Source organism: Dicentrarchus labrax, unplaced genomic scaffold (assembly GCF_905237075.1).
Source record: "Dicentrarchus labrax unplaced genomic scaffold, dlabrax2021, whole genome shotgun sequence".
In the NCBI taxonomy this organism is placed as follows: Eukaryota; Metazoa; Chordata; class Actinopteri; family Moronidae; genus Dicentrarchus; species Dicentrarchus labrax.
Genome location: NW_026136714.1, coordinates 4,832,159 through 4,858,415, shown reverse-complemented (window position 1 = coordinate 4,858,415; position 26,257 = coordinate 4,832,159). Strand labels below are relative to the sequence as shown.

The 26,257-nt window shown below is 40.9% G+C and overlaps 2 protein-coding genes and 1 long non-coding RNA gene across 9 annotated transcripts; 2 read left to right on the top strand and 1 right to left on the bottom strand.

Annotated features, from left to right (window-relative positions):
* Positions 1-479: 479 nt before the first annotated feature.
* LOC127376186 (transforming acidic coiled-coil-containing protein 1) lies at positions 480-23,006 on the top strand. 7 transcript variants are annotated; one of them, XM_051422857.1, is made up of 14 exons: positions 480-544; positions 10,952-11,043; positions 14,035-14,452; positions 15,809-15,844; positions 16,298-16,352; positions 16,461-16,542; positions 17,739-17,791; positions 18,816-18,950; positions 19,070-19,146; positions 19,269-19,312; positions 19,548-19,708; positions 20,292-20,398; positions 20,520-20,640; positions 21,160-23,006. In XM_051422857.1, exons 1-14 carry the CDS (start codon positions 540-542, stop codon positions 21,226-21,228), a joined length of 1,455 nt encoding a protein of 484 aa, XP_051278817.1. In that variant the 5' UTR covers positions 480-539; the 3' UTR covers positions 21,229-23,006. The 7 variants fall into 7 exon arrangements, with proteins under 7 accessions (XP_051278817.1, XP_051278818.1, XP_051278816.1 ...); XM_051422858.1 differs by lacking the exon at positions 480-544 and adding an exon at positions 1,783-2,095 and having other exon boundaries at positions 18,819-18,950; XM_051422856.1 differs by lacking the exon at positions 480-544 and adding an exon at positions 1,783-2,095.
* LOC127376194 (uncharacterized) lies at positions 5,485-8,536 on the bottom strand. Its single transcript, XR_007887490.1, has 3 exons — positions 8,500-8,536; positions 8,103-8,214; positions 5,485-7,209 (listed from the first exon to the last, which is right to left on the bottom strand). It is a non-coding gene; the product is annotated as an uncharacterized LOC127376194 (long non-coding RNA).
* Positions 23,007-23,329: 323 nt separating the features above from the next.
* On the top strand, positions 23,330-25,577 carry si:ch211-113d22.2 (uncharacterized). Its single transcript, XM_051422868.1, has 3 exons — positions 23,330-23,660; positions 24,138-24,251; positions 24,763-25,577. The coding sequence occupies exons 1-3, from the start codon at positions 23,468-23,470 to the stop codon at positions 24,966-24,968; spliced, it is 513 nt and encodes a 170-aa protein (XP_051278828.1). The 5' UTR covers positions 23,330-23,467; the 3' UTR covers positions 24,969-25,577.
* Positions 25,578-26,257: the final 680 nt, after the last annotated feature.

The window sequence follows — 26,257 nt, the reverse complement described above, 5'->3', positions numbered from 1 at the left end:
AGCATGTGAAAGCATATATATATGCAAATAAATGTTTGGATCTGTTTGTTTAAAGGTAATATAAGATGATATCTTCAAAAATTAAGGAAATTAATGATATATTGTTCATAGCTGGATCATTTTGAATAACAACATGTTCTGTAAGTAAAATGTATTTTTCCAAAGTAGAGCCAACCGAAAATCACCCCAAAATACTGCCACATGTACACACTGATTAAACAAATGTTAATATTTCCACCATAACAATACAGAAATATCTTCTATGTTGGAAATATATTTGCAAGTCATGTAATAATATCCATGTATGATTTTAAATAATACTTGTTAGGCAGCACATATTTTTTTAGGGAATATTAAATAAAGCATCCTGTGTCCTACCATCATAAACCTGTCTATTTATATTGAACAGGCGCTTTTATTCTTATTTACAACTTAAATCTCGTTACTATGGGAAATGACTCGAGCATGCGCAGTCGTGAGGAAAACACAGCATCACCTGCAGCGGTTGAATTGAGCAGCAACAACATTGGACAACAACTATGAGGCAAGTAAAAAATACTTATTAAAAGGTTTTTGTCGTTTGTTTGTTTTCTTTCAAGATATTCGTCGGAGTTATTTGCTAAATTGTGTAATTGTTGATGTATTAAATCGTAATTTACAGCGCTAGCGAGTTACAAGCTACGAAGCATAACGGTCAAGTGGCTGTAATTAGTGTGAAAAAAGTTACATATTTAATAATTATTTAATTGCCACGCAGTTTTTGTGCGTGTGTGTGTGTGTGTGTGTGTGTGTGTGTGCGCGCGCTTTTGCTCCCACTGTGTGTGAAATGTAATGAGTCATTCAGAAATTAGGACCTCCATATTGAGCCTCATGTGATTCATTTCAGTGGGAGGAAGTTATGCATTAAAGCCTCTCAGTTATTCTCAAAGGAAGGGCCTGTCCTGTTGTGGGCACCGCTGACCCACCACAGCTCTCAGGGCTTTTAGCCATTTTTCCATTTGATTAGAGAGACTAACAGGATGGGACAGGCTTGAATCAGGAGGTATGTTTTGCTTCTTTAGTCATTACAAGACTCAATAGGATGAATGCATCAATGATTTAGCACATTTCCATACTTTCTCTTACTTGTTTAACTAGCTTTTCACATGTTTATTGCAGTAAGTGTTGTATTTATCAGCCTTGTGGATGTGTTGTGTGACCAGATTTATAGTTTCAAGGTATAAGGTAAAAACACTGTGATGAGCTTAGGATATTAAAGCAATAAAGTTAAGAAAACTACAATGTATGTGTTTGTGTGTATTGTCATGCTAAAAGGACCTGCAGGGGTGGGTATTGGGGTCACAGCAGGTAGTGGGAATGTGGCACAACAAGTGGGGCTGTGTTTTATGCCGCCAACTCTCCCTCCATCATCTTCCATCCCTCCCCCTGGATCTCTGATCTGGTATTCAGCTGACTAACAATGGAAGAGAGTCTTTCACGCTTGAACAATACTCTCACCCCTGCCAGATACCCCCCATGACACATTGACACACACACACACACACACACACACACACACACCATCTACCCCCTCCAACTCCTTGGACTTAGTGGTCTTTAAACAACCCCCCCTCTCTCTTACACACACACACACTCTCCTCCTCTCTCTCTTTCTCCCTCTAAAGGCTATGCACTGCCTGACAAGTGAATGTAATCTGCTTCTGTTGTGTGTGTGTGTGTGTGTGTGTGTAAGAGAGAGGGAGCTTTAGAGCGAGAAGGCGGGGCTGTCAGCAGAGCTATTCATGTGTGATCGCTAGTACTCCTGAGCCTTTAGACTGTACAGCATCAGAGATAGCGAGAGAGAAAAAGACAAGGAGAGGAGAAGGCTGCTTGGTTAAATAATAACAAGTCATGAGAAGCGGTGTGGTGTTGGGCTCTGCCGTTGAGCCACGCTGTCTGAAGGAGAGGCAGAGGTGAACCTTGGAAGGTGAAAAGGACACGCGGAGCATCTGGGATAAAAGCCTGAGACAAACACAGACTCTGCCGTTGCCATGGGGGGCTCCCTCAGCCAAAACAGGAAGGGCTCCATCAGCTCCCTGCGGAAGAAGAGCAGCATGTAAGACGAGATGCTTCATTGTTTGTTTGTTTGTGTGTTTGCAAGTTCTTGATGAGAAAAAGGGGAAACTTGCACAAGTAGAGAGACTCCGAAAATAGCTGATGATCAAGAACAGCAGATCAATTTCGCCCTTTGGTACTTGAGATTGTGTTGTGCGTATGAAGTCGGTGCTTGTGTGGCAGGGAGGGGAAGAGGAGTGTGAGATAAGGGGTTGAAGGGCAGTGCTGAGACCTTGATGCTTCTTTGAGAGCTGGGGGGTTTTTGCCTCCTGGACTAAAAAGCAAATCAGCCCATCATTACAGCTCTGGACGCAGCATCTCCTGACCTGCTGTTTTGAATACGATTTAGGTATTCAAATCTAAGGACAGAGGGAAGTTGGACAGATGATGACATGAGCAGAGAGGCTAGTGTAATGAGCATGAGCTGATCGGGTCATGCTCTTGAAATTAAGGCAGTGTCCAAGCCTTCCTTATTTTTTTATTGGTTTTGACATTTTAGCTGCAGCTTTTGTCTATTAATTATGTAGCTGTGACCCTTATTCCAAAGTGGTATTTGAATCATACAGGCTTCACAGTTTATTTCTATCTGAGCAGGTATCACAGCTGTTTTGTTCATGCTGTGTGTGTGTGTGTTTCCTTAAAGTACCGTGTGATATATGAACTGCAGCTGTCTGAAGCATGTGTCTTGTTAAAATGAGGGGAGAGGGAATGAAGATGTTGTTGCTGAGGCATTCGTCAGAGCTTAAAAGCACTTAACCGCTGGGCTCTCCTCTTCTTTTTCTCTCTAATCCTTTGAAGAGAGTGAGCCCTTTCACTTTGTCCTCCCAGCTGATCTCAGTGAAGCTTTATATCTGAATTTTTTAAAAGCTTCTGTAAGCCCCTTGTAGCGTAACACTTTGTCTCGACACACGTAAATGCGCAGGCTAATCCATATTCAGCCAATCCTTTTTTAAATATCACCGTGTTCACTCAGTGATTCGTGGAGAACAGCGGTTGTTAATATATGAAGCAGTGCCGCCATGAACTGAAGCTGATGTTGTTTCGGAGATGGCAGAGACAGAAAGGCGAAGCAGCGGACTGAAGACACTGAGACAAAACCATGTTAAAGCAATTGTTATTTTTGAGAAAAACCTCACTGATCACATAAGCATACTGTGGTCTTCTGCGCCTGTGTTTGTGTTAGGGCAGATGGGGGGTTGGGGTCTCCCCTGTGGGAAAACTGGGAAGCCAACCAGTGCCGTGGGATCGCAGTTTTCATCTTCTGGTCTAATTTTAGTTGACTTAATCATCCATTTTATATCCTAACTGGAACAGTCTTTGATGTACAGTACACTTCCTGTTCTCCAGAACCCTTGAACATTCAGACCCAATCCCTCATTTGGGAAGAGGCTGACCTGCATTTGGAGCTCTTTTCTTGCTGCACTATGAATTTAGGCCAGTGTAGGCTGAAAAACATTCCTTTAGAGAGAGACGCACATTGAGAATACATGAAGGCAGGCACAAAATGTACATTTTAATTATGCATGAGCAAACACTGACAAAGTTTGCCGACATGAAAATGAAACTCACTGCTGGCTCATGTTGAATTTAATGGCTGAAAACTCCTCACTTGCACAGAATTGTTATAGATGCTGATATCTCTGTGTCCTAATTCCAGTGCAATGAAAATACTTTAACAGCTATATGGCATTTTGAATGGAAATCTAGTTGATCTGGATTTAAAAGGCAAAGGAAATGAATGAAAACAAAGTAGAACAGTAGGGGGTGTGTTGTCTCCCAGCTCTGTGCGTGCATGTGTGTGCAATGTACATGTACTATTGTCTGGGAATTGTTTGCTCTTGTTTTACCATTGTAGCCTCAAACAATAGCTCAGTTGGTGTCTATACATGACTCCTCTCTGGTAACACCCCCTCCTCTTTATCTCTTGTTTCCTAATTCTTTCTCTAATTGTTTTATCATGCCACTGTCAGTTAAGTTATTCTATAGCACGGTGAGTGCCTCGGCTCCGTTCAGTCTAACTCTGTGCGCTCCCTGCTAGCTTTTTCTGCTCTGATTGCAACTAATTGGCTGTTTCCTATAAAAAAAAGATGCAGAGAAATCAAGGATGCAAACACAGTTGTGCTTCCATAAAATGTACCTTCTTTACTTCTACCTGTCTGTGTGTGAGGGTGTATGTGTCGTGTATGTTTTAACAGTATAATACTCTTGTGACCCCTCCCAAATGGTTGCCATGGTGAAACCAGAGAGCCTGTCAACTCTGTTTAAGCTCCCAAAGGTGACATCAGACCTGTTATGTACCTCTCTTACTTTGTTTCGCACATTTATTCATCCCTTTTATCTGCTTTGCTCTTTCATCCTGACATTGTGTCACTGAAGGGTAGCTGAATCTAATATTGCTGTTTTTTTTTGTTTTTTTTTATGTTATTGTTTTATTTATGTGGGGAACCTGTCTGAAAGTCCAGTAATGACCACTAGATGGAGCTATATCATAGAGCATGCAAATGAATATGATCCAGCAGTATTTTTCTGTCCACATTAGATGAGTCATTACATAGACAGGCACATAGATAGTCCAACTTACTGCAGAACATACAGTATATAAACATGTACTGAATGTTAATGCCCCTACTTGTGTCTCCCACATATACTTACATTCCCATGAACACACACCCTCATGCTTATACTTGGCAGACTGCATAGTCGCAGCATAGCATACGCTGGAACATTATCCACTACTTCCTTTTATTATAAATATCGTGTGTGCTGCTTTCTATTGAAAGCAAACAATACTGACTCAACCTGTTGCCTGTTCATAGAATATTTTACTGGTCTAAGCGTCTATGTAGTTTTGGTTTCTGAACATACAAAATTAGTTTGAAGAAGGTTGTTTGGGATAAATAGAAGAACCTTAATGTAATATGAATGAATCAATATTGTTAGACCGTGTATTACTTTAGTTAATTAGTTTTAATTACTTTACTTTAGCTTCACAGAGAGGAAGCCTCTCTTTTGCAGAAACACCCGGATCACATTCGTACAGTTAAACACATTAATGCCTGGAAGCTGCCCAGTACAACCACAGCTACTGGTGATGGTAATGAGGGAGGGGCACTTTCCCCACCCAGATTTATCATGCCAGTCCGGGGATTGAACCGGGGATTCTAACCTTTAGGCCACCACTGCCCCTGTGTTGATATCTGAGTGATTAAAGAATGACCCTGCACTGAATGTGTTGTCTCATTAAGGAAAACAATAATCTTGCAGGTTGTCACTTGGGCAGGATATTTCATGGCAAAATTATTGCTTTCACTTTAAAGGTCTAGTGTGTAACATTTAGGAGGATCTATTGGCAAAATAGGTCTGTTTGCATTTGTGTATAATCGCCTGAAAATGAGAATCATTGTGTTTTTGTTACCTAAGAATGAAAACTTAATCATCTTCTGCGGATGTTGCCATGTTGAACCAACATGTTTCTGCAGTAGCTGAGACCGGATAAACCAAACACTGGCTGTAGATTGCCTTTTGGTTTTAGTTCCAATCTGCAACTTCAATGCTAGACGCCACTAAATGCTACACACTGCTCACTGCTCAGTAACGGTCTAATTCACCGACTGAAGCTTTTAAAGCCGAAGCTCAAAAATATATTTCACACCATAAACGAAACTCACATGTTATCCTCTAATCCCTCATGTCTGTGTAACCGCCGTAGTTATGTTAACTTTATAGCTGTTTGAGTTAAGACACATGACCGGGAGCACTTACATTGTAAATACTGACACTGACATGTTTATTACATTGTACGTTTGCTGTTTGACATCTGCACTGTGTAAATGTTGATCAAAGTAGAAACATTTAATGACAGCGGCAGTTTTGACGTTTCTTTTAATGCAACTTGTAATTGAAACATGGTTAGTGCCCATGTCTAAAATTAAAAGAACGAAAGCTGCAATTACACGCCACAATATCATTATGTTAGACAACATACTGACGACTCTGTTATTCTTAGAAGAACTAGTCATAAACATTTAAAATGTGTCTTCAGGTTAGTGCTAGAGTGGAGCATTGTGAGGACATTTAAAATGAAAATAACTCATCTTGACGGGGGTTTCACTCAACAAATGTCAGGACAATCTGCACATTAGACCTTTAGTATTTCCAAATACCTTGTATGGAAAGTGGATATTTTGGTGTCCAAAAATGAAAGTGTTCTCAGTAATTCCCACGCTTATCTAACAATTAGGTCAGGATTTCTTTCCACTAATTGAGATATTTCAGTCTGGATCAGTGGTAGACAGACCAGCTGACAGACCAACAATGCCACCCCCAAAGCCATGCTAGCATGTCTAAAATAATCACTGCAAATTGAATTTAAATCCACCAATTAATTTTTAAGATTGTTATGCACCTAAATATTGGTCAGGGGAAATGTTGACCTCATGGTGCTGCTATATAAAATGTCAGATTCGTGACCTTTCTGTCATCATGCGAGGGATTGAGAGCTGAGATGAATAGTCTGTGATAGTTGAGAAGCTTCTCTAATTTCCTCTCCTGTGTGTGTGTGCGCACACACATAGTTATCTCATCCAGTATCACATCACCTCTGTTGTGGCTCACAGACATGTTTATCATTACTCATGTATTCTTAGCTCATAACTGCACATGCTGCTATCAGTCAGAAATGTAATTGGTGATTCTGTGTCTCCGTGTGCTAAGATGGCAGCTCTAGATCGTATGGGTGTACTGTATGTGTGGGTTTGCCACTGTTCACTGTGTGCTATTTGTGGTTTGAAGGTATTACATAAGAGCTGATTCTTTTCCCTCTTTCTGTTTTCCTTCTTCTCTGTCTGTGGTTCATGTCTCTGCCAGGGAGAGAGTCAGGAATATTCCCACTCTGTCCACTTCTGCATGCTGTCTCTGTCTGTGTGAAGACATGTGTCTCTGTTGTTACTGTATGTCCAGAGGCAAGTTTACAACTTCTAGGTGTAGCAGAGGAAACAGTTTGTGCAACACAGGACATCCATCAGATCTGTGTGTGCTGCTTAAGGGGGGTTTGTTTGCTTCAGGCAGATTGTGTCTTCTGCAAGACAGACAGGTTTGTCCTCTTGGCTATACTTACTGATAAATAAGGAAACAAAGGAGGTTAAAGGAGACAATGTCAGGAATGTTTAAGGAAAACAATAGAGCATTTCAGATTCCAGCCCTGCCCCAAAACTCACATGTCCTTGTATCTCAGTTAACATATTCACATCCTTGTTATCTCTCCGTTGTCTCTCACTCCCTATTTTTAATTAATGCTGTCTTCCATCTTCCATGCCTCTAATTTTCTCCATTTTTCAGTGCAGCTATTGCAGACTGAACAGAGTCTCTTTCTCTGTGTTCACCCGTGTGTGACATTATTTTTGAGTGTGTTGGCTCATGTATTCATCTATCAGCCTGCCTGTCTCTGTGGACCAGCTCGGTGTAATCGGTGGTAGAGCTTCTGCCTTTCAGTCCACGTTTTCCACGTGTGAGCAGTAAACAGCAGGAAGGGAACCTCAAAGTGCAAATAAAAAGCAACGCACCTCTGCTGCTTCCTTTTTTATTTCCCTGTTAACCTTTTTCACAGTGGCTTAACCATCCTCCTCTTATTAGATTAGTCAAAGAACTCATCTCATCTGGCTTAGATGTGTGTGAGAGAGAGACAGAGAGAGAGAGAGAGAATGTATAAATGTGAAATCCTGGACTTACAGTTACATAAGCCATCCATGAACAGGCTCAGAGACACATGTGTGTGAGCAGCGATGAGAGCTTTTATCCGAATGACTTTGTTGTCAGTCTGATGGTTGTTGATGTTGCACCATTACTGTAGAATCTAGGTTTGCTGTATTGATTTGTTTGCCGACTGACCTGGATATTTTCAGCAAACAATAGTTCCTCTGTACGTTTGGTCACACATAATGGAATTAGCGGCTACATTTCCAGTTCTGATGTTATCTGTCTGTGTGGATTGTAATACATATAAAGGATACAAAATATCTTCGCAACTTTGGCAGCTCTCGTCTCCATTTATTCATCCAGGAAAAAGAGGCACAAGTGCTCTTTTTCGGCACAATCACGGTAATCCACAGTCTCCACTGTGAGCTGCCAAGTAAACAAACCATTAACAACTCAAATTACCTTTTCAAACTCATTGTGGGCTGCCCAAACATGTCAGAAAGTCACATGTCAGTCAGTTAATTTACACAGAAAATTCCTTCAGTCCATTTAAATTAAAAGAAATAGTCTGTTTCAGAGCAACAATAGTCCAAAAGGATATATTGTCCTAAAAAGCTGTTGAAATGTAGTTACTGCATTTTACTTTATAGTTATAGGGAATTAGGGAGGGTGTACATCCTTACAGCTTTTAAAATATACTGTTGGCCTCACCATTTCCTCCCTTTCTTCCCACCGCTCTCTTTTCATCATCTCTCCCTTGAAGACACAAACGTCTGGTTATACCAGACGCTTATATGCCTCTTAAAACAGGAAGCATTGCCTCTCCTCTGCCCCCCCCACACACACACACAATCGACAAACCCTGAAAGAATTGGGGAGGGGGAGGCAAACTCCTGAGAGAGCAGAGCGAGCCCACGTCTGTTAACCAGCTGATCGTCCACCCAGACAGAGAGGGAGAGGGGAGGGGAGCAGAGAGAGGAGTGACTACTGATGCTCCAGTAATCTGCACTGTGTGAGTCAGTGCTGTGGAGAGCAAAGCAGCAGCAGCAGCAGCGTGAGACACGTTTCTCTCTCACGAGCGTCAACAATGCACAAGTGGAGGATGGGAGAGCTGAGCTGCTAAGCAAGAGGAGGAAGTGAGCAAGCCATATAGAAAGCAAGACGGGCCAGAGCAGACGTAAGGAGGGAGAAAGGCAAGAAGACACAACGACAGCTTGTTTTCGAGAGTCTCCTTTTTGCAGTTGAGAGAAGGACTGTGGAGGATCAGTGAACCTGATTGACAGCAGTGACGATCTAAACTAATCCAGAGAAGGAGGAAGTTTACCGTTACATTTTGGAGGTGGCAGCAGGTTTAAGACCCGACGTGGTGCAGGGATGTCCTGGTTGTCTCCGGTCCAGTGGGCCAAATGGACATGGTCAGCAGTGACCGGGGGTGTGGGGGACGAAGGGCAGCCCACATCCAAGGATGAAGGAGAGGACAAGTAAGAGGGCTAGGCCACGATGTTTGTGTGTGTGAGAGAGAGAGCGAATATATAGAGGGAGGCAGCTTGTTTACAGGTGGGCCTGTAAAAGATTAAAAAGAGAGAGTGATTTCCTTTCATTTAAATAGCAATAGATTGATTGATTGTGTGCCTGTGTGGGTGTTTGTGTGATGACTGTAAATTCCCCTGAGTCATACTGACAGGTGGTGGATATATACACACACACATAGAGAGCAACACACTAACTGATGCTGTAGTATAATCTCAGATTCTTTCCTATGCTATGGATCCCAGTGGCTGTGTCATGCCGTCACGGGCTAAAAACAGATTCTTAGTCAAAATACAGACACTCAAACTACTGTTTTGTGAATCCCTGCTTTGTGTTCAGTATCCTGTTTCTTTATGAGACACCAAACACAGAAGATCTGACTATCTAGGCCCCTGTTTGAGCGTGTGTGTTCGAGTGTGTGTGAAGGCTGTTTGGCAGTTTGGGAACAGTTGCTAAAAAAGTTGGGGGGAAGGGGAGAAAAAGTCACAGTTTTCCAAAGCTTTTGATTCTTTTTCTGTCCATTTCTAGTTTCTTAGTAACCATCCAAGATCGCAGCCGTTGGGGCCATCACTGGGACGTGATCCTGTGTGTGTGTGTGTGTGTGTGTGTGTGTGTGTGTGTGTGTGCAGGGTGGGGGGTGGGTTATGTATATGAGGATTAGCTCTGGATGGTCGTGTTTGTATAGAGCTCCAGCATGTGTGAATGTGTTTGTGTGAACTCGTATCAGAGATGGGAGTGTTGTTGGGTATTGGCAGCTTTGTTCCTTCGTGTGCTGCTTTTCATTAGAGTGCGGACGTTTTGATGTGTGTTCAAGTGGCTGGGAACGGGTACACACACACACACACAACCACACACACTCTCACTCTCCCTGTCTCTGCCTTCGTTTTAGTCTCCACAGTTTGGAAATAAATTTGGGCTGGGTGTCTAGGCAGCTGACACAGCAGACCAAAAGACTTTGTGTGTGTGTGTGTGTGTGTGTGTGTGTGTGTGTGTGTGTGTGTGTGTGTGTGTGTGTGTGTGTGTGTGTGTGTGTATGTGTCCTTTGAGGCGCAAAGGATGCAGGTGGCCTTGTAGGACTTAACTTCCTCTCCTCTCCCTTCCTCTGACTTCCTTTTAAAATAAAAGCAGCTTGTTTATTTTCAGCTGCTTAGAGCTCTGATCTATTGTTTTTGTGTCACTTTAGGAAAACAGAAGATTGATATTGGAAAGCCGTCGCTCATTTGTTAGAATGACTTTTACACTGCAACACACAACCAGTGCCTTCATTGTTATATTACGCAGTTATATGTAGTTATTTAGACTGATCAACATTTCCAATGCCTCTCTGTTCTCAGAGACAGTGGACTGCTGTTTGAGAATATAGCTTCAAACCAGGCAATGTGATTAGCTTTTACCACATGCTTTAAATCACTTCATGAGAATAATTAATTTAGTTTTATGGATTATATTTTTCAGTTTGGCACATTCTCAAATTCAAACGGGATTTTTAGTTCCAGACTACTTGAGACAACTTCCCAAAACACTTGAGCTCTGACCTCTCTCTCACTGTCTCTTCGTACGTTTCTGTCTCCTTTCTTTTCGTTTTTGTGAATGGGGGTTTTGTTAAGGTCTTCTTCTCTTTTTTTCTTCACAGTTCCGACTCTGAAGGGACCTTCGAGACTCCAGAAGCAGAGTCTCCAGGTGTTGTGAAGCTACTGAGCCAACTGGACAACTCCAACCACACAGGTGAGATGGCTGCTCTTATACTGGTCACACCTGATTGGTGACATTGGCTATTCTCAGGTAGAGCTGGGTATCAGCTCCTGATCAGTTAATTCCTGTATAATTAAAAATGTTGGTAAAAGTTTAGACTGTATTTTATTTATGGAAAGTATTTGTTATGGCTGCTTGTGTTTAGACATTAACAAACTGATCATCAGGCTGAAAAGGCACAACAGGTGTTTGGGTGGGGTCAAAAGTGTGCTTTGTTGCATCCGTAATCACACCCAACAGTGAAGTCACAGTGTCCTGGAGTACACCTGTACATCACAGCAGCCAATTCTTTTTTTTTGTATTGGTACCGACACAGGTAGCATATCAGCATTAATATTGCATAAATGTAAAAAAAACAAAACAACACCCAGTCGGACACTTCGGTGGCGTAGGTGTGAAAATGTCCACTGTGATAAGTCTCATAAAATTATCCAGATCAGGACTGAGAGTCAGATTCAGCTACACACATAGAACAACTTCATTTCTCACTATTGGTATTTATAGATAAATGGCTGTTTTTAACTAGTTATTATCATTAGTACTTTAGACACCATTACTTCTTGTACAAATGTGATAATCATTTGACGGTGCTAGAAAGCTTAAACTCCATTTGTGCCGTGAAGCAATGCAGCATATTTTGGGTTGCTAAAAGCGAATTATAAACAAAATATTTTCTTACTTAACTCCAGTCATACCTTATAATACAGATAGTTTCAGTTATATGTGCACATGTATTTTTTAGATATTTATCTTTACGATTAGGTTTATGGTTTCTATGTTTTTGTTTTTTGTAATTTGGGTGAACTGACACTTTAATTGAAGCATAATAATTACACTAATGTCGTCACTGTTTGTCTGGAGCATTATGATGTCGACCACAGTGCCAACTTGCCTGCTTTTGATGATCACACAGATCTTGGATCAGCTTACTGTCAAGTTATTAGTAATGTAAGCGAGCTCTCTCCTGTTAGGCACAGACTCGTAAATCGCCTGATAAATGAATCCAGTCTGTTTGAAGATGCCAAAGAGACCCACTTCTGTCCAATCCAAAGCCCCCTTCCTCACCTCTCCACTGTCCTGCTTTCACCCACACAGACACGAGTACTACACATTTCCATCTACTATTACCATGGTAATAGATCATCTGCAGGACATCTTCTGTGCAGAAACAAATGCCATTATATCACTGATGCTTGCAAACTCTGTTTTTTCCAGCTCCATCTGCTTTCATCAAAATAATTGATTTTGACATGTACTGTACATGTATTAGGATAAAATTGGTCTGCATGTTTTGGATGGCTTGGCTAGTTGAAATTAGACACATTTAGACCAAAGCATATGGGACGCTGTGCCAGAGATAATGACAGGGAGATGAATGTGTTTGTTATTGAATTCAGTTTGAAGACAATACGAGTCTCCTTTTTAATGCTAAGACAGTCACACGCTCTGTTCAAAATCTGGGATAGTTTCATAAATAAAAGATCAACTGTGTGGAGAAATTGATATTCTGGTTCACTATAATTACACTAAAATGGCTCAGGGGGGAATCGCTGTCTGTTCATAGGAACAACCACAGGCCACATCTCACTGTATGTACTGCTGAACCACAACGTAGCTGAAACCCTACACTGCTATTTGTCTACCTGTATACTATCTGTTTCTCTCTCACTGGCTTTCTCTCCCACTTCCCTCCCTGTCTTCTTTTCCTCTTTTTCGCTGAGTTGTGAAACTGTAATAAAGCCTGATGTTGTTTTTGTTGCTAGGCCACGTGGTGGTGTGTACTCTGCATGACTGGGTGTGGTTCTTCTGCATCTGTTCTCTGTCTCCGAAGGGTGTGTTTGCCTGAAAGTACCCAGATTTGAGCAGGAGCTTACATAAACTTGCATTAATTGACTGTGTGATGCAGTAAGTCACACATTAGTCATGACAAACGATGTGAAAAGCTGTTAGCCACTCAAGGTGAAACCACATTGACTTCATTCATGTTGTGTGGATGTTTAAAGGGAAATACACAATCATACAGGAGAGGTTATTTCAGTTTTATTCTTCTGTGTAGTTGTGTTAGTTTTACAGTGTGTGTGGGTGTATTTTTCAGTAACAGAGAGTCCTGTGTTTCAACAGCAGTGTGACTCAACAGAGGCCAGCATGCTGCTGTGGTCGTTAGCTAGCTGTTAACGGGATGTGTGAGGAAGTGCTCTGAGAGGAAGCCAGCAGCCATTTTAAATGTTCTAACAGGAGAAGGAGAAGCCATCACTTCAAGTTTAAATCCCTGAATCACAGATACTATCTTTAAGTAGCCACAGGATGGGGATGTTTGGTTTTACTATTGGAGGAAAGATTCAGATCTGTTTAGCTCTCGGTGGTTCTTATTCTACCTTTCTGCTAACTCTTTGTCCTCATTTGAAATAACAGAGTTTGCAAACATCAGATTGTATTGTGGCATGCCCCAAGGTTCTCTCCTTGGACCTATTCTGTTTTTCCATGTATATATTTCTATTTGTCCAGATAATAAGTCATTTTATGGTATCTCCTATCAGTGCTATGCAGATGATATTCAATTATGCAGTTTATTTAACCCTCCTGTCATCTTAAATTGGCTATAACTGATATTTTTATATTAACAAATGTCAAAGTAAAAACAATGTGTCAGTGTAGAAGTCACCCTAAACTGCAGCCCGTCTCAGAGCTTTATAGTTTCAGCTCATTGTTTAGCTGTCCGGATGCAACTTTACTTTTTAATTAACTTTCGCTGCTCTTATAGCATCGCTTTCTGCTGCAGGAAGCACATCAGTACCCTTTCAGCACCATAAACAACAGACATACACAGTCCATAACTGCTGGATGTATAAATAAGCAACCATTTGCTAACAAGTTTCTTGCAAATTACTTCATGCTCCTCTTGAAAGTTTCTATGTAAACTTAGTTACATACTTAAACTTATGTACTTTTCTTCTCTTTTCACAGTTCTTCCTGATGTTACAAACCACATTCTGGACAAGAACTTCAACCAGGACATCAGCCCAGTTCAATCCCAAGAGGTCGATTCCCTGAACAACCTCACCCGCTCCTCAGCTAATGACAACAGCTTTGGTTTGGACCAGAACCTCAACCTGACCCTCAGTAACAAACCCAGTCCTGGCCTCCTCTCCCAGCCTAAAGCCCTCCGTCCCCCATCACTGTCCGTCCTCTCCCCGCTAAACAAACCAGATCCTTCTGAAGTGGACGACGAGGCTCCGGTGACGTCTGACTCCAGCCCCGACTCAAATTTGATCCCCAGTCACAACATTTGCGTGGATCCTGACTTGCTTAATGGGAACGTGAACTCTGACGCTGTGCAATCAAACACAAAACTAACCTGTGAGACCAACAGCACAATTATCACGTGAGTAAAACGTTCGAAAACAAACACAAACACAAAGGCCATTCCTCTTCAGTAATCAGTGTGTGGCTGAACTAATGTGACTCACAGATTTTCAAGCTGAACAAACGCTGCTCTCTCTTTTATGGCCGTAGGGAACATTAGTGAATGCTTGCCATTGTGCACAATGAACCTGAAGTGATCAAAGTGTTCCCGTTTTAATCAACTGTGGTGGCCTGTTTTGTTTGTTGTTTCTCTCCTGCACTTCCATTCATTGCTCACCAGTGTTATTATAGTTTTTAATGTTTTTCTTATTGTTTTCAGTTCATTTTAATTCATGTTTTTAGATAATTTTAATTTAGAATTTCAGCTCGCCTTTATTTTTTACTTCATCATTTAGTTTATAATTACTTCACAGGTCGTAATTTAGTGGAGTTTTTCTATGTTCCTAGATGGATTAATTATTTTTAACGACTATCTCGTGGCAATGCTGACAGAAAATGTTCTTTGAATGATAATGAGAACTTAAAGTGTCAAACAATGCCCTCTTGTGGCGTTTTTCAGTAGTGTTGATGCTAAAGCAGAATCATGACTCACATCTCTATTATCTCCAAGTTTTTTGTGATATATACTATAGCAGTTTTGTGCACAAAGATAAGTTATTAGTATGTTTTATTGATATTTTCAAACTATATAAGAAGTTTGACATTGGCAACACTATACAGGAACAGGGTCTTTGAATTACATATGTAATGGGTCACATCTCTTAGGTCAATATACTGTGTGTAAAGTCAGTTTCTTCCTTTATTTTCCATATTATCCATATCACAGCCTTTAAGATAAAGGTCAGATTCTCTATACAGTTTATTTTATTGACAATTGCAGTCCTGTCTTCTTTTCTTTGGCCTGCAGTCATTTCCATGTGATGTTTTTCTTGCTTAGCAAACAGAAGTATTTTGGCTATTTATCCTCAGCTGTAAGTGTGTCCAGGATTTTTTACAGATAATTAACAAAAAAGCAATTCAAATATTTCCATTACCTCTTTATAATTGTCTAGCCTATAAAACAATATTAAAGGACAAGCACAGAAACAAATGCCATTTTAAAAGTCTTAAAATGGCAGGTTTCTTTTTTTTTTTACCACACAAGCGGGTTTAGATTAAGATTTTAATATCACATTAGTTTCAAGATTTTACTCTCCAGTTTAACCAAACACGCTCGCCTGTCTACTTTCAGTCTTGTTTTTTTATTTATTAAACTATAATAACCCTGCACTCACCTTGTTTTTAACCTAACCCCTGTCCCATCCTCTCCTGTGTCTTTCCTTCCTTTTCCTTCCAAACCTGTCATTCTGTTTCCCTTCTCTCTGTGTGGCATCAGGACTGCTGAGCAAGTCCATTTCCTCTGTGTTCTGTTGTAAGTACTGTATAATCGTGTGTGCAGACGTGTGTGTGTTTTTAACGTCAGTCCAAGTCCAGGCTCACGCCATAGTCATTCAGCTGACCTAAACTTTCCTTCGAACACAAAGTGAAGGTGAAAAACAAGTGAACTAGATTTAGAAAGTAGAGGACAGAGTGTTAGTGGAAACACTGTAATTCCCTCTAATGCTCCATGCAACTGTTGCTCTTATTTTAATTTGGCAGCAATCTATTTCATTAATCTGCATTTTCTGCTGCGTAATTCAGCACTTTTAGCAGAGCATGCGAACTCCGAGGCACACACAGAGCAGAGCCACGAGGTCTGGCTGTAAGGCTTTCTGTCTCTCCTGATTTCTCTCCTCATCATTACACCTGCCCACATGTACACACATAGAGAGATATTAATTTGGTTAGTGCTGACACTGATGTTGTTATTGACCTTCATTCTCAGGAACTCGTGTAAAATGAAGCAGAACCAGCCAATGCAGAAGGATTTCAGCGGGCAGGTAAGGATTAATAATTGTGTCTAATGATCATCTGACTCATGTGGTAGTTTTAGCTCTTGAGAGGTTTCATGCAGTCAATGTGGTTGATTCTGGTTGCTGCTGTTAAAGGATGACCATCATGGTGACCACGCCACAGATGAGGAGAAGTTGGCGAGCAGTGGCGGTGTCAAACCAGACAAGGACGAAAGCAGTGAGTAAAAGGATCAATGACTATTGATTTTTATGTTTTGCTCATGTGTACATGTCAGATAGCCCCCTAGTTGCAGTAGACACTGATACAGTAGTATCAGTAGGGACTTTACTGTACAGAGATCAGATAACTGGATGTTAATGGTTACACTCTATCAATACCAGACAGCAAGGTTATCTTTGTCTTACAAGCACAACATTAATTATTAACTTTACATATTATTTTACACTGCATTGAAACTTGTGACCGTGTGGGTCATGAGCACCACAGAGCAGTGCAACAGTACAGTGGGTTTGTGCCTGTTGGAGGAGAGCTGTTTTAGTCTTATAAATATTTAGATTATATGATCACACTGGTGGCTTCAGACTGAATGTGACACAGCTTTTGTGACTGGTCTGATCCTAGTAGCCTCACTGTTACAAACATTGCATAACAGCACATCACTGCATCAGTAGTCTGTATTACTGTTATTTATTGTTTCTAAAGGCAGGGTGGTTGTTTTTACTGTGAACCTTTAGTATTTGTATTGGCTTTGCCCAAAGACAGGCGATTCTCAAAGATGTACTGAGCTAATATAAGAGTTTGAAATGCAAATAGTCATTTAGGTTCATTGAGAGTCATAACTGAGGGGAAAACAAACTGCCAATAATGTGAGTTTAGTTTTTGATTTAAAGGTCCAGTGTGTTGGATTTAGCGGTATCTAGCAGTGTAGATGCAGATTGCAACTCACTTGCTTCACCCTCCCTTTCCAAACGCACAAGAGAAACTACGGTGGCTGTGAAACACACAAAAAACACAAATGGCCTTATCTAGAGCCACTTTTTGGGTTGTCCATTCTAGGCTACTGTAGATACATGGCAGACTTCATGGAAGGGAGCATTCAATATTGCATAAGTCATGAGAATACTTTTTTATGTCTATTTACTGGTATTTTAGTTAACAAACATTAAGCACTCTTTACAAATTATATAAAAGATTACAAAAACAATACAGAATTTACATACACAGACACACATACTTATCCCATCTCATCCATTTCACAACTTAATACAAGGTTTTAATTATTTTATCACTGAGTATGAGCACATGTGGGTATAATACAATGATATTTATTATGAGAACTAGATTGGGAGATGAACCAGATTACATTATATTGATCTTAACTTCATTGTAACCTGTGTCTCACTTTCTTCCAGTTCAAGACTGCAATGTGACATCAAAACCTGAAGACTCAGACTGCTGCACTGTGGTAAGTAAATATCACAATAAATCATTCATGTTCATATACAGTCTATTTATTCATCATTGTGGACAGTCTGACACAGCAATTCCACCAGTGACCACTAGGTGGGGATGAAGCACTCTTTCATTAGTTAAATTTACCATCAGTTGCTAACAAAAACGTCCAGACATGTCCCAACATAACATTGTGTTCAGATCTGAATTAGTGACATTTACACAGCAAATGATGCAAATTGTCAAGTGCGTTGTGATTTAAAGATGTACACTAATAGGCAGCCTAGTGTTGTGTTTAGAGCCACCTGCATTGTATCTAAAGCTGCAGTATGATCGCCCGGCTGATATGATGACTGCACTGTGCTGTAGGACAGCAGGAGGTTCTTAGTGTCTGCCACTGTGTTCATGTACTCAGGTGACAGATGGATTTGGATTTATCATTCAGGATATTAGAATATGATATCATAATCCCGGGAAGGACAAAATGAGAGAGGAGAGAGACAGGGGAGGAGAAGAAGCAGCATTGAGATGTGTAAGAACATCGATTGAAAGGCAAGAGGGGTGTGGGGTTAAAAAATGAGAACGAGAGAAGCCTAGAGAACAGAAGAAGGAGAGAGCAGGCATATAGAGAGAGAAATATAATGTGTTCAGTATAAACCTTTTTGGCTCTTTCTCTCACTAATTGGTATACTGACTAACTGCTGATGTAACATATTGCTGGGTGCAAGCATTGGCTTTTCTAAACACCTACAGTATAATAGGCTTCCCAGAGAAAAAAAACAACAATTTCCTGCACAGAAACGTATGCATTTTATACTTACACTACTAGAAACAGTAGTAAAGTTTGCATAAGAAATTGTTTGGGGTATAAGAAGGTAGAATTGAATGTCTTTATGCCAGTGTTGTGATTGCTCCTTGCCAAAATGGAGACTGTGAGTTTCTCTATTATAAAGTTTAGGTGGGCTTACCCCCCATTATCCTACTGGATGTACGATAAAAGATGAAAGTTGACATAAGTGATTTCCTTCTGCCCTCAGCAGTATGAGGATCCGTGCATGCTGAAGAAGAAGTCAGGAGGAAGTGAAATGGAGAAAACAGGAAGTCAGGTCCTGGATTCCATCTGCATCAGCGAGGCAGAAAAACAGGCCGTTCTCACCCTCATTAGAGAGGAGGTACACGCTTTTATCTCACTCATCTCATGAATCAACATGAAATATGTCACCCGCGGTTTGTAAGTTGATTGTGTATATGTTTGACATGATTGAGCTCACAGTAGACGTCTCTTTTCTAGATCATCACTAAAGAGTTGGAAGCCAATGAGTGGATGAAAAAGTATGAGAGCAGCAAACAAGAAGTCGCTGAGATGAGGTTAGAAAGCATGTGGGGTGGTCATGTAAGGTTATGATGAGGTTGTACAGACAGAGGGATTTTTGTTCTGTGCAAGAGGTCATAGTTAAGGAAGATTTATCATGTGTTTTGCCTTATTACAGGAAGATTGTTGCAGAATATGAGAAGACAATCGCTCAGATGATCGGTGAGTAGAAATGTTAAAGATAAAATCTACCAGAACATTGTTGTGTTCAGGGGAACAGAACAGATGTAACCATACAATTTACTGCTTTTTGTAATGATTTTAGGGCCGGAAAACATACGTTTCACTTTATGTATTTTTGTGGTAAATGCAATGTGTTCTGCAATCACTATTAGTAGAGCAAGAAAGAAGTTATTTAGCACTCCACAATAATGTCTTCTTCTTCTTCTCTTTTCAGAGGACGAGCAGCGCAACAAACAGAGTTCCCAGAAGGCTTTGCATGCTGTGACGATGGAGAAGGAAGCCGCCCTGGCAGATCTGAACTCAGTGGAGCGCTCTCTCTCAGACGTGTTTCGGCGTTATGAGAATATGAAGAGTACCCTGGAGGGATTTAAGAAAGTAAGGGGTCATAGGACAAATTCACGGCTTAAAGAAGGCGTCTGTTTCAAGTGCTGAGGTGATCAGCTGTTAGTTATAACACATATTGGAAGGCTGTAAGAGGATTAAGATCAGAATATGGTTGAAGGGTATTCTGTCATTAGGGGCCAGGGTCGCCTAGCGGTGAGACAAGCAGGAGTTTACATAGAAGGTCACTAGAAATATTTGTCCCTCAACTCAGTGAAAAGTGGTTCTCTTATTCAACAACTGCAGCAGAAAAAGTCCACAATTAAAGTCAGTTTTCCCCAAGATCTTGACCCCAAGTTGACTCGCAGCGGATTTAGAGCAGCTGCTTGTGGGCGGACAGAAAGCTGTGGTGGTTAAACTATGCAGCTTCCCGGAGTAAATGTGCGCAACTTCAGGAATTCAGAAAGAGCCTTCAGTGTTTTAAAAATATTAAAAGAATAACCACAGGGTCAAGACTCAAGTGCATAATTTTACTTGAGAAGACAAGTATAAGGGCACACAATGTACAATGGTAACTGCTTTCTCTCTGTGTTAGGTGATAAATAACACTGTGGTTGTTCTTTGTTTCCTTGTACAGAATGAAGAGGTGCTGAAGAAGTGTGCTCAGGAGTATCTGGCCAGAGTCAAGCAGGAGGAGCAGAGATACCAGACACTTAAACTTCATGCTGAGGAGAAACTAGATAAGTACGTAGAGACTGAAGGAAAATCCAGTTGTCCTGTCAAGTCAGTTATAATAAATTAAGCTCTATTACAGGTTTGATATAAGAAATATAAAACAATTTCTCTCATTCCATGTATCTCCCAGGGCCAATGAGGAGATCGCTCAGGTGCGTACAAAGGCGAGCTCAGAGAACATGGCGATGACTGCCAGTTTGAGGAAGGAGCAGATGAAGAATGAGTCTCTGGAACAAGCTTTGCAGCAGAAGGTAATAGGCATCCTCCTCATCCTGCATGCTAATTCTAGATGAAATTACTTCTTTTCAAACTGTGTTTTATGCTGTAATTTAGTATAGTGTTGGGCAGTATGACCAAATAATTGTATCCTGGTATTTTTTAAGATTCTGGCAGTTTCACTGTACTTCACGGTTTTGTTGTTGCATGCCTGGACCTTTTTATATAGGTTTATAGTGGCTCATTATGCTGTCAGGAGTACAGTACAGTCCTTTTCAAAACAAAATATATAAGTGTATAAACACTGTAAACTGACATAAAATACTCAAAGTATTTAATTATTTAAAGAGATATTTCTCAAATCTTCTATTGCGCAAGTGAGAAACAAATGAGCTAAAGCAGTTGCACCAGTATGGCGTTATATAAAAGGATGAAATGAAATTCACATCATACAGGACATTAAAACCAGTTCTTCCGGTCTATCTCCCGGTACTAATTCAGTATATAGCGATGTATTAAATGTGCTTGTTTATCCTTTTGTTGTGTTGTCATAGAATCAAGAGATCGAGGAACTCACCAAGATCTGCGATGAGCTGATTTCCAAAATGGGAAAAATAGACTGAGAGACACTCCCTGTGAATCAGCCACTACGGTCCCTCCAGTCCTGCCTAACAGTGACGCCCTGTGCATGCCCCCAGCCAAGAAGCAGCTCTCATGCCCTCTGCCAGCCCTGCAACAAAGAGACTGCTTATGTACAGATGTCTAAAGTAACTTTGTGTATACTACAATTGCACTACTTGTGAACAAAATCAAGATGGTTCTGTACATGCTAACTATTGTTTGAGTTGGGAATCTGTATAATGTACGTGGTCACGTTGTTTTGTTTGCATTTCTGCCCATTATGTGGCCATATGGGCCTCTTGTGCTTTCGTCCATCATGCCAGTGAACAACAACAACCTGCTTGTGACTCAACTTAAGTTCCCAGCAGCTTAACAGCTAAATTGCCAGCAACCCCCAACAGGATGACATCATGCAGGCTGGGGTTTGTTTTAGAGTTACATCAAGGCATATAGTATGTTTCAATGGGCTTCGACAAGGATCGTTTTATATTAAAGCAACAATACATAAAATGTATTTTTCTATAAAGTAAATAGGGATTTTACTCTGAAAGAGCAACGCTCAGGGGTCTTGTGTGGGGCGGAATTAGGTCAGGGTTAAAGTCAAGCTGCACAAGAACTGGAGGAAAGAATTTAGGATCGTTTGAAGAAATACAGTAGTCCTCAGAGGCCTTGGTTCATTCAGGAGTGACACTGAAATCACAATAAGTCTGGACCTCTAAAGCCGCAAGTAATTCACAACATTAGCTTTACCTGGTTAACACTACAACACAGAGTCAGTCACAGAGTAATATAATAGCCTGACAATCTTAGACTTTCCTGTGATTATATAAATGTTGTGGCTTTGTTTTGTCTGATCCAGAAAGTCAGTAAAGAGAGTTTATCCTGGAGTGTAAAGAGTGACCAAAATGAACTCCACCGCTGTACGTTCATTATCTTGTGTTAAGATTCCTGAACAACTGGAACAAGTTCAAACATATTTTGGTTTTAGATGTTTAAAGCTATTATGAGATTAGAAAGTGCTGCAATATGTCAATGAGTTTTTCTTTTAAAACCATCACTGTGTCACAGATTAAGTTACCAGTAATCACATTGCCCTTTTTGTAAACTAAGAGTTTGACAGTTTTATAAGAGGTTCTGTCTGTTGTTTACGTGTAACGAAGATTAGTATTTACAGCTCTGCACTAGTTATTCAACAGATTAATCTGTTTTTTTGCACGTTTATTTTCACAGCTCCGTATTTCTTATTATTTTCTTCAAACACCAATAAAACTAGTCGTGTCCAGCAGTGTTTTAGTAATCGTTCATGAGGCTGTAACTAAGTATCAGTGAGTATCGGTGAAAATAAAAAGTATTGGTTCTGAATAACAAAATATAACAAAAACTTACCTTTTTTACAGAAGAAAACTAATTTCTCTGCAACACCAATGTTTATTGAAGGCTCAACATAAACTACTATTTGGCTCAATATAATACAGTATTGTGAATGTCAAGTCCAAATTTTGGTTAAAGATAAGATTAGGGTTTTTGGTTCTTTACAGTTTTCAATACTCGTTAAGTTTTAATGTCTGATACTCCGTCTCTTTACCACCTCGTAAACCCACTTCTGACACAAACCCACTGACGTGCCACAGTTTATATTCATGCCATTCTGATGTAATTTCTTTTATAATAATTAATGTTTGTATTTGTAAATTAGAATTGCCGATCTCACACTTGTGTTGACACATTGAGGACTTGAGCGTACATTTGCCTGAATAAACGTACATATAATTTGCTCTAATGTACCTCTTTCTTTGACTTATTTTGGTTGTTTGTGATTACTTTCACACAGACACACAGCAGAAAAGTATGACGACTCATATTGTGTGTCAGTGTGTTATGTTTGTCAGTATGTGTGTCATGGCCTCAGCTGGTAATGATGCACGTTGCTTACATCTTACATCAGACTTCCCAGCAAACACACACACACGTCAGCTGAGGCGGTGACGTGAGTGAATAATGACCTTGAGCTTCTTTGGCAGTTTCAGTTTGATTCAGCATGCTCACTGTCAGTAGTTACAGAAACTGTTGTAACACCAACACTCTCAACAACTGACCTCAAAATACTGTTAATCTCAACACTGATAGCTTTATAACACTGAACTGTAACTGTGTCTCCCTGTTAAAGCTCGCTTGGTTAAGTTCATTACCACAGGGTGCTGGCTGTGCAGCATAGATGGAGATTACAGAGATAAGACCTTAATGCCCTCAGACACCTTCCCATGTCTAAACCCCCTCATCCTCCACCACCTCAACCTTCGGTGTCCCCTCCATCAGAGCCTTCTCTCAGCTCATCCACTCTTTCTGTGGACTCTTGAAGACACAATGACCCATCAGCCTGCTGCCATGAAGACTGCTCTCGCCCTGCTTCTGCTCATCTCTCTGGCCTGCCACAGTAAGTGTTCTACAACACTGATACCAACACTGGATTTAGGAAGGATGTAGTTGATTAGAAGCTCACAGACTCATTGCTGAGAGGTTAAAGAAGCACTGCGATACAGAGGATCAGGATTTTTCTTTCATGAAAGCCGACTTTGGTTGAAGATTGATAATATTCCTAAGGCCAGAACAAGTTGGGACATTTTCTGTATGATTTATCAACATTCATATAGATTCTACAATGTTTAAATGATGTACATGTCAACTTAATCAGCAATCAATATAGCCTGCATGGTGAAAAATTCTATACTTTTTGTGCAATCTAACAGGTTGTTGTTGACATAAAGCAGCTTTGATTGTGTCTCTACTGTGAGTGTGTGCTTGTGTGTGTGGAGGCAAAATGGGATGAATAGACAATAAAGCTCACGCACCCATCTGTATATATACATGCTTAGTCTCAAGTCAGGTGCTCTCTCTTGTTCTCTCTGTAAAGGCCACGCCCTCAAATGTCACACATGCGTGGCATCCAATGAGGATGATTGCAACCGACAGGGCTCCACCTCCTGCCCTCAGTATGCTGATGCCTGCTCCACCATCACAGGACCCAGTGAGTAAACACACACACACACACACACACACTCAGGGAAACATGCAACATGCAAGTATGATTTTGTTGAATCCAGTGTTGTTAAAGGCTCACTAGAGGTCAGCGTAACACTGTCGACGACCCACAGGCAGCAGTTAAAATAGTGCTCATGCTGTTTCCATTGACAAAGAAAAGGTTTTTATTCTGTTTGTTTATGTGTGTGTGTGTGTGTGTGTGTGTGTGTGTGTGTGTGTGTGTGTGTGTGTGTGTGAGTGTGTGTCATCATAAAACCAGCCCCTCATCATTTGAGGTCGCTGGATGTTATCCCGGCAGTTTATGATAACCACGGACCTCTGTATGCCCATATATGTGTGTGTGTGTGTGTGTGTGTGCATGAAGAGAAGAAGAGTGAAAGTTCATTGGGTTCACAGTGCCATGCCAAGTTAACACGCAGCTTTCAGACAATTCAAAGTGATTTAACTCTGAACGTCTGCCGACATCACACATCCCACTCGTCTCACACTCTCTCCAGACACCGTGATAAAGTCGTGCACGTACAAAGCTTTCTGCGACAAGGCTAACGGCGGCAACACCGGAGCCAAGATGGAATGTTGTTTTGGCGACGACTGTAACGGGCCCCACAGGAGCCATCGCCACAACGGTGCAGGGGCTCTGGCCTCCAGCCCCATCCTGCTGATCACGGCCCTGCTCCTACGCCTGGCTGTCAGTCAGCTGTGAACGCCTCCATTTTTGTTTTCCTCCAGTGATTCATCTCTTCCTTATCTGTTTAATCCAGTCATTTGATATGTTGTCCATCCCTCAGAGATTTTTAATGGAGGTTTGCAGAAAGGATTTGAATGACAGAGAGTTTCAAGTCGTTTAAAACCAAAGTATATTTTGTAAGGACTGTGTTGGTGCAGTGAAGGTCTGTCTTTGCGCCTTTTGATTCTCTTTTCTTTTTATACCATCATCAAAACCTCATTATCAATGGTGGTATGTTCACTTTCAGGTGATGTAAAGCTGTTAAGCAACCTGTGAACCTGAGAGTATTTGTGGTGAATGTCTGTGTACAAAGAGAAGTACACCCACAAATAGTTCTGGTATAGCTGGTGGGACTCGGGTGTGGTTTTGGTAGGTGCTAAGGTGCCTCAGTGGGTAGCTAGTGCACAGCTCGCTTGACATCATAGAACCACAGTTGTTGCCATGGGAACCAGAGAGGAAACTAAGTTTTTTAACATCACAATCTCAGGAAAATATTTAAAACCTTTTGTAAATGTGTTTAGTGCTTAAATTGCTCCTTTTTTGTGCATGCAAGCTTGTCTGAATAAAGATACAATCACATCCTTATTTGTGTGTGTGTGTGTGTGTGTGTGTGTGTGTGTGTGTGGCAGCGTGTGGGTAAGATCATCTTGGTGTGACATTTGACACCCCACACTTGACCTTTAAAAGCCAGAGAAAAGAAATGTGTGTTTATGTTAATGTTCCTTCATTGTGTATGCACAGTACAGTAGAGAGTCTGTGATTTTCTGCAGAAACGGGGGGGGGGTCTGTGGAAACTACAGGACTTCCTTCTGCAACTGTTCAACTTTGAATCCTGTGCAGTCGCCACAGGATGTGAAGTGAGGTAGGTCTCCCTCCTCAGGCAGGTCATATGATGCAACCACTTCCTCTTAACAGGAGGCCACAAACTTAAACAAATTTTAAAAATCTGAATATAGAATCACAGATATATTTTTCAGCAGTAGAAAGATTTAACATGTGTAAAAACTCTAAACACAGACTCTTGACTAGACATAGAGGTCGGGTCAGGTCATCCTTCGAGTTCTCCTTCTGTCTCTCAGGAGTTTCATCACAAGACTCAAACTGTGGTCACCTTTGTGCAAAGGTGGAGCAACAGTAGGGCAACACTGCTAGTGCTTTGTGTGGCTCACACATCAAATATTGTACTTTCTTACACCACAACTTTTGTCTAAGTTATAGGTGGAGGTTGTCTTCTTCTCTGGTGCGGTAGTCAGGGAAAAAGTTAC